The sequence below is a fragment of the Mustelus asterias genome, chromosome 2 (genome assembly GCF_964213995.1).
Source record: "Mustelus asterias chromosome 2, sMusAst1.hap1.1, whole genome shotgun sequence".
NCBI classification, from domain to species: Eukaryota; Metazoa; Chordata; class Chondrichthyes; order Carcharhiniformes; family Triakidae; genus Mustelus; species Mustelus asterias.
The window spans coordinates 87,893,669-87,905,853 of record NC_135802.1 but is presented as its reverse complement, the minus strand read 5'-3'; the positions used below and the strand labels follow the sequence as shown (position 1 = coordinate 87,905,853).

The 12,185-nt window shown below is 42.0% G+C and overlaps 1 protein-coding gene across 6 annotated transcripts in view; it reads left to right on the top strand.

Moving 5' to 3' along the window:
- Positions 1-12,185, top strand: part of dgkb (diacylglycerol kinase, beta) — a 679,678-nt gene that overhangs the window by 277,008 nt on the left and 390,485 nt on the right. For all 6 annotated transcript variants that reach the window (XM_078228107.1, XM_078228097.1, XM_078228136.1 and 3 more), the window contains one exon: positions 24-98. In XM_078228107.1, the coding sequence (XP_078084233.1) occupies positions 24-98 (75 nt within the window). The remainder of the gene's footprint in view (positions 1-23; positions 99-12,185) is intronic.

Here is a 12,185-nt window from a genome sequence, read left to right as displayed (position 1 = left end):
ATGGATTTATACTCTTTTCACAGAATCTTCAGAAAATTCCAGTTCCTGCTCAATCCACGCCAGGTTTACAGCCTTGCCAGTGGTGGACCAATGCCAGGGTAAGTACAACACCAAAGCAGGAACTAGAAATATCATACCTAAATTAGGAATTCAAAAGGTTTCCTAACGTGGTAAGTTTTTCAATGAATATTCATATTGAACAAACTGATAGCTATTTAGAAAGATAGAAACTAGTTACAAATCACCTGCCCATCACTGATAAAAAGTGATTCACATTTCTGAAATGTAACCCTATTCTTCAAAGCTGCATTACCTAATATAACTTGACCTGCAATATTTTACATAGATTTAAAATATGGGTGACACGGTGGCACAGTGGTTAGCACTGCTGCCTCACAGCGCCGGGGATCCGGGTTCGATTCCCGGCTTGGGTCACTGTCTGTGCGGATTCTGCATGTGTCCCCCATGCCTGTGTGGGTTTCCTCCGGGTGCTCCAGTTTCCTCCCACAGTCCGAAAGACGTGCTGGTTAGGTGCATTGGCCATGCTAAATTCTCCCTCAGTGTACCCGAACAGGCACTGGAGTGTGACAACTAAGGAATTTTCACAGTTACTTCATTGCAATGTTAATGTAAGCCTACTTGTGACACGAACAAAATAAACTTTAAACTTTAAAACTTAAAATAAAAGTTGTTAGGAAGGAGCATTTGTTTGTTAATATGACACCCACCAACTTTTTCAAAGACTAAAATTACAGATCTAACCGGGATTACATCCTGCAAAAAAAAATCTAATTTTAAATGTCATTATGTGAATGAAACTTGCAATGCTTTTTCAAAATATTCTCTTAATAAAATAAGTATGGCACAAGGAATTTTGCTGGTGCATCCTGTCAGCTAATAGCATAATCAAAATCTGCTTCATTTTACGTGTTTCTGAAAGAGAGTGAAGTCACTTCGATCTGCGTAGAAACTTTTTATATCTTCGGAGTTGACATATTTCATTACTGTTGAAGACAAATAGCAAAGAAGAATCTTGTATGAATTATGCACTGTGCTGCTTGTTATGATACCCTGTGTTCCCAGCAGGGTGGGATGTGCAAGCTGATAAATCTTACCCTTACAGAAACATTACAAGATTTCAGTCAGCCTGAGGCAAGATTACCAGACACATCTGTTTCCTAATTCACAAACAACAGTATGATATCTTAAACGTCTGCCTTTCCATTCAACCATATAGAGTCCTTCCTGTAAAATATAAACAAAACTACAGTGAATAAATGTACTTCTTCTGTACCTTCTCGATTCTACAAAATGTAAAAACAATAAAGGATGAACAAATTGTCGATCAGAATTCTGTAAGAAAAAGTAAGTCCAACAACTTGTGTTTACATAGCACCCTAAGGTAATAAGCCTCCCAAGGTGTTTCACAGATGTGGATTTGGAATCGAGCACTCGTAGAAAAGGAGTTGGCGCAGTGACTGAAAACTGAGCAAGGAGGTTTTGAGGATGTTTTACTTTGCAGTGGAAGAGGGTTGAGTATCTGAGTGTTGGACTCAGACGGTTTAACATTCTGTCATCATTGGTAAAATGGAAGAGGATGTGAAGGGATGAAGGACTGGATTGAAAGAGTGACGGCTGCATGTTGGCACATAGAATTGTGGTGTTAGGATGAAGTGATGCTGTGATAAGATTTGTAAACGAGTTTTGAACTCAATTGGTTAGTAGTGACAGTCAACAGTGAGGTGAGCCTGGGGAGATTTTCAATACCAAAATGGATATCTCCAGTCAGGAAATTTCCCAACTTGGCAAACTTGCCTTAGTTTATTAGGTCCCATTACATCCAATTTTCACTCTGGAGGGACAGCAGTGTGTTAGACTTGGGCCCTCCAACCTCAGAAGCAGATGATATGCAGCATGAAGGAGGGGGGTGGCCAGTTTGAGGTTAGAAAGGCTCTCCTTCCCTCACCCCATGCTCGTATTTCACTGCCTAACCCCTAAGGCAACTTACCCAGTATCCTCAGAACAGGCCTCTGAAATCTGATCAATTTCTCAATTTAATATACTTAAAACTGATAAAAACCCCCATTCATGAAACCCATTTAAAGATTTTAATCCCCTCAGGTTGTCAGTCTGTTATAAAATATGTGGTAACCACATTAAAAACAGCTCATCCTTTAATAGCCTCTAAACTGTCAATCAAAATATGAATTTAGCACCCACTTGCTGAGATGAGTGCTTTTGTAGTTCTTGAAACTCTGCCGCGCATTCATAGTAAACTCAGATGTAACAACAGCCTTTTGGAAATGTCATCAAAATACTCTATTGAAACTGCAGGAACAGATGGTGAAAGCTCATTGTAACCTACACTAGATGTTCTGTCAATCAAAGCAGTCCAGCTGAGGGTGTTTTTTAACTCCCAACTGACAGCTTCTGTCTGTTTTTCCCATGTTTAAAAGAGGAGGGGGGATTTTAAAACAAACCTCAAATCATGACTGCCCTTCAGGAGCATAAACTTGTGGCTCCCGAATTGTGGGTTCAGACCCTTGGAAGAGCAAAGGTGCAGTCTATTTGAATTTGGCCTAACTTTAAGTGCCCTGCTGGGCTTCGGTTTCTGCCAATGTGATTAATGTCCTGTCACTTTCTGCTTGCTGCCAAAAATGGGATCTCTCAGAATTTGGGACAGGACTTTTGGATCCTGGCCTGCACTTTTATTGGTCTCCAGATGTCAGCCCAACCCTACAGAAATCTGGCCTCCAGTCTCCCACTTTATGTTGCCAGAAATTTTTCAGGGTTTGCTCAAAACCAGGAGGGCAGGAGGACAGAGTGCTTCTCCCTAAAGCAGCTGCAGGTAACAGGAAGATATGTTAATGAGATTGAAAGGACAAAACCAACCCCCCTACCTCATTTTCCTCCCAGTGTCATGTCAAAACATCAGTCCTTCAACGGCTCAAATAGTGGATCTAAGTACTAATGTCCTTCTTCCTGATCAGAAAATAGGAGAGGGGTAGACCGCATTGTCCTGGAGACTGGAAAGGTTTTTTTTTAAGAAATCCAAAAAATGAGGCGGATTTGCCAAAAAGAAATTTACAATTCTCTTTTTCAAAAAAATGATTTGATTTCTCAATATTTCACAACATAATGTTTAGTCTGGGTGATTTATTTCAACAATATTCTTGACCATCACCCACAGAGTCTCTGTTACTGTATCAATATGACTCTTCCATTCCTCCCACAAACATCTTTCAGAGCGGGAGCGATATTTTGTGAATTTGCACCAATGATTAACAGGTGAAAAAGGAAATGAATATTCATTTTGCCTGAACTGGATACAAATAAAGTTCCAAAGGTGAGCCAAATGGCACAAAACCATCTTCCCTGAAATAGAAATGTCGAAGTTGAACCCTCAGTGAATTGAGCTGTAGTCGTAAATAGCTTTTCAGCTTTTCCATGGCTAAGCTGCATCTGCTATTTCTCATCAAGTGACAAAGCCATACCTGAAATAAAATTGAAAGGACCAGGAAAACCTTAGAGGCTTGGATGAGTTTTTTATCATTAAACTGGCCTTGTATTTGAACATGGAAATATCAAAACAATTAATTGCAGGGCAAAAGAAATTGGGGGAAAAAATGTGCACTATTGTACATGTTGGCATTCATATATGTGCGTTAGTACTTTGGCAGATTTTTGAAATAAATGTTAAATATTTATGACAGTAACAGCTCCATGGCATTCAGTGGTCCTTGAAGTGGCCAGGATTTCACCACTGAAAACATTCTTAATTTTAAATTCAAGTTATCACTTTTTAAGTGAGCTGCTTTCAAAATCTCTGCTCTGAAACGTGGCACGGTGGCACAGTGATTAGCACTGCTGCCTCACAGTGCCAGAGTTTAATTCCGGACTCGGGTCACTGTCTGTGTGGAGTTTGCACGTTCTCCCCATGTCTGTGTGGGTTTCCTCCGGGTGTTCTGATGGTCCATGGACCCATGGTCCAAAGATGTGTGGGATAGGTTGATTGGCCATGCTAAATTGCCCCTTACTGACAGTGAGATTAGCAGGGTAAATACATGGATTTACAGTGATAGGGCCTGGGTGGGATTGTTGTCAGTGCAGACTCGATGGGCTGAATGGCCTCCTTTTGCACTGTAGAAATTCTAGGAATGTATGATTCTATGAAACCTATGAGTAATGTATTATCCGATGCTGGTGGAGAAACCCATGCCATAAATAACAAGATGTGCCGCTGGAGTTATTCAGGGAAGATAAGCATCCTCCTAGTTACATGTTCCTTTTTTTAAGGGGAAACAGAATCCATCTGCTTTTAAAATGACTGGTGGCAAACAAAGTAAAATGTCTTGACTAAGTTTCAGAAATCGGAATGCCAAAGGATGGATTACTGCCCAAGTTCATACCAGCTTGCAAAGGGGCCTGTACATTACTTGCCACCCAGGCTAACTGAAAACACAGTTTGCTTCATTGTGCCACTGCTGGTTTTCCTGTGGTGTTATGAGTCTACAATTTTACCCACCACAGATTCTGCCCCGCTAAAAAACATTACATGAAGGTTTACACAATGCAGCCAATTGTTGCAACAATCAAGTTTTATGCTGGGAATTCCTAAAGCAGAATAATAAAAAACACCAATTCATGATATGCCAATAATTCTTCAGTGGGATAAAATTGGATAAAGAAAATGAAAGCTCCTGTCAACAGAAGATCTCTTAAGTGCTTTGGCATTTTGTGAGAGAGATCCTATCTTCTTATTGCAAAACATTAAATACGTATGACTAAAATGATCTGCAATAAAACTGTTTTATGATTTCACCCTCTGGTCTGTCTTTCTGATCCTCATATCAAGCACAAGCGAAGACAAAGCAAAATGCTGGTGTGATGTATTTATTTCATTCAGTAATGAATGCAGGCAATGATCGCATTATGAAAACTAAATCAGCTTAAACTTTTCTCTCGAGGAATGAAGGGGATTTGAACTGGTGACAAAAGTTATGTTTAATGTCTCCCTTCAATTCTAAGACAATTAGTCATATTCATTGTACAGCTGAATTAAGACAATCTCTGAGAAACTGAGCTTTAATGTTGTACTGAATTTGCAATATTGGCACTCAATTTGTTTGGTGAGTATAATCCATGCTCCAGATATTCTGGAAGGACATTACTTTCTTTTCCTCCAAATTATGTAGCATTCACGTGCTACTGTGTAGATTTTGTGCTTACTGAACGTATCTTCTGACTCAGTGTAAGTCTCCTATTCCAGGTACCACTGCTTTAGAAGTTTAGGGTTGATATCTGCAATTAAAGTTTAAAAGTTTATTTATTAGTGTCACAGGCAGGCTTACACTAACACTGCAATGAAGTTACTGTGAAAATCCCCTAGTTGCCACACTCCGGTGCTTGTTCGGGGACATTGAGGGAGAATTGGGCATGGCCAATGCACCTAACCAGTACACCTTTCAGACTGGGGAGGAAACCAAAGCACCCAGAGGAAACCCATGTAGGCACTGGGAGAACATACAGACTCCGCACAGACAGACTCTGTGTGGAGTTTGCACAGACAGACTCTCTGTGGAGTTTGCACGTTCTCCTCATGTCTGTGTGGGTTTCCTCCGGGTGCTCCAGTTTCCTCCCACAGTCCAAAGATGTGCGGGTTAGGTTGATTGGCCATGCTAAAATTGCCCCTTAGTGTCCTGAGATGTACAGGTTAGAGGGATTAGTGGGTAAAATATGTAGGGATATGGGGGTAGGGCCTGGATGGGATTGTGGTCAGACTCGATGGGCTGAATGGCCTCTTTCTGTACTGTAGGGTTTCTATGATTCTTCTATTCTATGACAGTGACCCAAGCTGGGAATCGAACCGGGTCCCTGGTTCTGTGAGGCAGCAGTGCGAATCACAGTGCCGCTGGTAAAGTTAATGGTGGAGAACAGCATGCAATAATTTCACCTCCAAATAATAATACACACTAAGGTGATTCTGTTTTTGAAAACGTGGTTCCAGTATAAGTTTCTTTGTTAAGATAGGTAAAGTCCTCTACCAGGATCCATATATTGATCAACGTTAAGGAAAACCAGCCATGATGACTGCTGACCCTTCCACATTAATAGTTGTCTGTTGACAAGAAAAATAAAGAAGGACATTTCAATGGAAAGAGTGCGGGTTTTGGCTGGTTTTAGTGATATCCTTAACTATTAAGACTGTGGGGATTTGCGTACATACTCTAATGCACCAAAAATGTATAAGCTACAGCACTGGTGGTTCTCCAGCACTGACCACATCAATTTGCAAGGTCAAAGGGAGGGCACTTAATTTGCGTGGGGCAAGAGGGTGGAGACACTTATATTTCCACAGGTTTTAAGGCATATTTAACACCAATCATACGCTGTACCTTCATTGGATGCACTGGTCTCTAGTACCATGGTCTTGAAAAAACTGGAGGAGGTGGGCAGTCCTGGTTTCCCTAACTCCATCGACTGATTGCACTTTCCTTATAATTAGTCGATGGAACCCTTTACAAGGCAGCCTGGAGAAACCCAGGGATGACAATGGCAGAGAGCTGACACAAATGGGATCATGTCCTCATGCATTCCACGTGTGGTGGGATAACCTACCCGCAGAGCAGTCGGAAACTCCGACTATTTATTCACCTGCTGCAGTGGAGATATCCTAAAGATTGACTCCTGCTGCCTGCAATTATATTTTACTTCAAAGTCTACACTGAGACAAAGGAAGATTAAAAAGTGTCCTTCACACTTAAATACAGGTGCCAGTCACAGGTTTCAAAGGCACAAAAGGCTGACTTTTCCTGTAAATTGCTGCCCAATTTGAACATCTAATGGCATAATGATGTCAGCAAGTGAAAAAGATCAATCTCAAATTGCACTAAAATTATTCACTCAGCAAATCATCAGACCCTTTCTAAGGCCCACTGGGGCACTTGTCCCATGTAAGCAAGGACAAAAAGGCATATCGAAGCTTTATGGTGCATTTCTTGAACTTTAGCTCCAGAAGTGCCATAAATAATTACTGTCACATTATAAGTAGTGGTATGAGCACCAGTTGGGTAACCCTGAACCGCAGACGTCATTTTGTGTGCTGCGATTGAAGGTTTTGCTTCATGAACCTGTGCATCACTTTGAAGAATCTGTCAGGATTCTTAGAACTTCCTTTACTCTTTGTAAGCAGTATAGCTTTGGATTGAGGGCATAGTATTTTCAGGGGAAATTCCTTGGAAGTGGTAAGAGTTTAGATTGGGGGCTCTAGGTGCGAGGCATTACAGATCGGTGTACTTAGGGTAGTGTCATTGGGGTGGGTGGAGATGGTGGAAGTGGTATGGGGTGGCAATATGGTGGATGGGGAAGTAAGCATGTTTGGATTAGCATGGACAATTTGAGGAGGTGTGGGGTTAGGTGGGTATTGAGGAGTCGAGGGGTGATGTTTAGAAAGCATCTCAACAATGTTGATAGCATGGACTGCCCTGTTGGAGAACTAACCAGCCTCTGCACCCATATTCTTCACACACACCATCGTGACATGCAAAATGCACTATGAACTTGATCCCTGAATGAAAACACAGAAATCCCGAGCAAAGTCACACATGGGTCAGGTATACATTTCTGAAGGTGGAAAATTGTAAACAGAGTGTTCCCAAGGCCACAGGAAAATCCAGCCCCATGCATCTGTATATAAAACCAGGATCTTATGTGCCTTTATAGCCACTTTCTTAAGCTGCTTTGCCAACTTCAATGATTTCTGAATATATATCAGCAAATCTCTCTGTACCTGCCTGCCCACTTCGCTTTAGATGTCCAGCCTATGTGTTACATGCAGAAACGTCATGGACTTGCATAATGCATCTGGCTAACGAGGTTAGAAGTTTATGATGTGAGGGCGGAATTCTCCACTTTGAGACCAAATGCAGTGGTGGGCAGCTCTGGCGGCACCTTTTCCGCTTGCCGGAATTGTGGGATCCCCCCACCCCCCCCGGGCCTCTATCTACCATCTCTGGGGTCTTCATGCATTCCTTTCCAGTAAACGGTGTGGTTCCCCTTTGACCCCCTTGTTTTGTGAGTTTTTCATGCAGCCTTGTTGGGGTTCAGCTTCCATCCCCTCGGTCTTCCCTAGTTCATCTTTTTCATCTGCCTCCTTTCGTCCATCCCTAACTGCCCTCTATATCAACCGCATTGCGGTGGATCTGCAGTAACGTGTAAGTAAGGACGGTAGATTTCCTTCCCTGAAATGGTTTCATGCTTATCATTAGACTTTTCATTCCAGATTTTTATTGAATTCAAATTTTACCATCTGCCATGGCAGGATTCGCACCCAGGTACCCAGATCTTGCCCTGGGCCTCTGGATTACAAGTCCAGTGACAATGCCACTATGCCACTGCCTCCTCCTTGCTCCTCTGCCTGCCATTGTGCAGCCTGTTTGCTTCCCTCCTTCCTTGCACAGCTCTCCTTGCAGATTGGCCTCCTTTGTATTTGTTGTATTCAACCACTCCCAGTCAAACTTCGGACCTTTGTGGCAGAGGCGGCATGAAAACCATAGCACAGAGCTGTCCAAATAAACACGGGTGTGTGGAACCAGGCACAAAGAGATCTCCATAGTCATCAACCCCCGCCACTGTACTGAGACAATGACAGAGGGGGGCCCAGCAGCACACTACTGTCCATTTAGACCAGCTCAGCATGGAGTTGGAGAGCAGGAACTGGTCTGCCCTAGCAGAGTGATGTGCAGCACCTTGGGAGCAGTGGCAGAAAGTTGTTGCACTCACCTCAAAGTCTCTTGCAAACTGAGGACTGCTTTAAACTGGTGTAATTTCACGCTGGCATGAAGCAAAATTGGAAGGCCTGACGTGATGTTGGCGGCCAGCTGCTTTAATGAGCATTCATGAGATACAAATGAATGCACCTGGCAGCAGGAAGCTCAACCCACCCTAACCCCACCATTGGATTCCAACATGATTTCACGCCAGTGTGTTTCCGACATTTTGGCTCCCGCTACCAATCTCGCTTTGTGTAGGATAGGAGTATTCTGCCCTGAGATTTAAGTTCAATATTTTGAATGCACATTTGTACCATTAACATAATAGGCCCTGTAACAGTATGGCATTAGGTCCCAATACTGGGATGCAAATGAGTTTCACACTGGCCTGCAGTGGGTTTCCTGATCCACCCGCCGTGGTGGGCACCAGCAGAAGATCCCGCTGCAAATGCACACTGATGTAAAACTGACTTCTGGGCCTCCCGCCAAATTCTTCCACCATAACCGCCATTGAATCCGCCAGCAGGGGCATGGGAGAATTCTGCCCTAATTGATAGATTTAGAAATAGTAGGAAATGCATTTTTAAAAACCTATGTTTGATGTCTGCCTTTCTGATGTGTCAAACCAGTGGTTTGAATGTTTGATATTCATGTTTTAATTTTCCATGCTGTCTTTCGTCTCATTTTACTGTCCACTAAACTCTTCCTTTTTTTCAAATGTTTGAAATTACGAACTTAATTTGGAAACCAAAATGATTGGGAATAACCTCTGAGGGGCCTGTACTTTTTTTTAAAATCCCAGTTGGAGAAGGTATTTTCTTTTGCTGAAATGCACCCAGTGACATCTTACAGTTAAACTCTGTGGAATATTTCGCAAGTTACTGCTTTTGATGTCTGTGATGACTTTCATTGAGGGTTGCCGAGTAACATAAATGGAAATATTGACCACCTTCTAGACTGTCATCAGAGGACAAAAAACATTTGGTAAAGACTGTTGAAATTATTTCTGGAGAGCACAGCTGGAAGGTTGCCAGTTAAAGTGATCCAAAAATGCGGATTGCTTTTAATTTTATTTAACCCTACTGCTATGGTATATACCTGTTCACCTTTAACTCTTTGGGCGTGATTTTAGACTCTTTAGTGCTCCGGTTTGACTTAGAATGGGGTTATTGGCTTTACTTCAACCTTCCCAATTAATATCACATGTAACTCCTGCCTGGTTTCCCTGTGAGGGTGGGTAGAGAAAAGTGGAGTAAATGGGAAGGGGTTTGAAAAAGCTCTTGGCCTGAACTCTCATGTGAAATAGATAAGACCTTCGCAAATATATTCAAATTTGGGTTGTACAATGTCATTATGTTTCTTATGGGGCCAATGCCATTTTTTGATCTGTTTCTGATGAGGCTTGCGTGGAACATGAATGCTGACATAAATTTGTTAGGCCAAATGGCTTGTTTATATACTGCATAGCCTATGATTAATGCCACTTCCTCCTGCCATGCACAAGCCATGAAAGGTACAAGTTCTGACATGGCCATTTCAAACATTATTCAAAGTGGATATTTTTCTTGTCATGGCTCATGAACTTTTTGACTTGTAGAAATAAAACATACTTGAATGAGAGGCTCTGAATTGTAAAGGAGCTTTCATTGCATTTGGCCCTTGGTAAGAATCCTTCATAGATTCCCGCTCTGGAAAGAGGGGGCAGAGAGCCCTGGAAAGAGTTTGAGGCAGGGAATTTTAGGGCTGTGGTGATCTTGACTCACAACAGACATTGCTGAGCTTGCTGCAACAATCCCTGCAGGTCTCCTTGTAGGATGTGACTGAACTCTGCCACTGTCTGCCTGGAGAATTGAAGCTCCTTGGACTGCAGCAAGTTGTGAAGATCACTTTCTTCCAATTTGATCCCCCTTCAGTTGCAAGGCTCCATGCCCAGAATAGAGTTGTATGAGTGTAACTGTAAGGATTCCTCTACTGAAATGGGCCATTGTTGTATCTGCACACATTCAGGCTTTGTCAATATTAAAGCCATCCAAGTTATAGTCTGTTGTTTTCCTATCTGTCGACCCTACACGTTCTGTGGATGCCATCCAGTATTTTCATCTGAAGAGCATCTAAGGGGTAGATTCTCATCTTTTGTGCTGTATTGACGCAACTATGCATGACAAATACATATCAGAAATCTGGACAAATATTCAGCAGCAAAGCTCTCAACTAAGAGATGGAACTTTTTCCCTAAATGTTTCAAACTTGACAATTTCTCACATTAATTCCCATCGTCATTTGATTTGATTTGATTTATTATTGTCACATGTAGTAACATACAGTGAAAAGTATTGTTTCTTGCGCACTAAACAGACAAAACATACCATTCATAGAGGAGGAAACGAGAGAGTACAGAATGTATTGTTACAGTCATAGCTAGGGTGTAAAGAATGATCAATTTAATGCAAGATAAGTCCATTCAAAAATGTGACGGCAGCAGGGAAGAAGCTGTTCTTGAGTCAGTTGGTATGTGACCTCAGACTTTTGTATCTTTTTCCCGAAGGAAGAAGGTGGAAGAGAGAATGTCTGGGGTGCGTGGGGTCCTTAATTCTGCTGGCTGCTTTGTCGAGGCAGCTGGAAGTGTAGACAGAGTCACTGGATGGGAGGCTGCTTTGCGTGATGGATTGGGTACATTCACAACATTTTGTAGTTCCTTGCGGTCTTGAGCAGAGCAGGAGCCATACCAAGTTGTGATACAACCAGAAAGAATACTTCCTATGGTGCATCTGTAAAAGTTGATGAGAGTCGTAGCTGAATTTCCTTAGTCTTCTGAGAAAATAGAGGTATTGGTGGGCTTTCTTAACTATAGTGTCGGCATGGGGGGACCAGGACAGGTTGTTGGTGATCTGGACACCTAAAAACTTGAAGCTCTCAACTCTTTCTACGTCATCCCCGTTGATGTAGACAGTGGCATGTTCTCCTTTACGCTTCCTGAAGGAACCGTCAGGAATTAATAATTATTTTTTCTAATGAATGGAAAACTATTCTACTTGGTGCATTTCTCTAAGCCATCCCTACTTCTAAAGAAAATAAGGAAAGCACATCACAATTGTTAAGTAAACTCTAAGTCCTTTATCAATTGGCATTGATCCATTTCATTACAGGAACCTTAGTCGTGTCCATTTGTGCTATTTGATACACCAGTCACTAATTCTTCCTTGTTAACAGTCCATCTGAGAACCTTTCTGTTCCAAATGAGAACATTTCAAGCAGAGTTTTGGAGTAGCCAGGTTCCAAAGGTTCTGTTGTACATTGCAGGGTAAATCTTTCCAATTGCAGTTTAAATTTATTAACTTAAAAAAAAACGACAAGTAAATTATTTGTAGCAACAGATGGAACAAGTACAGCAGAACACCACTAATTTGAACCGGT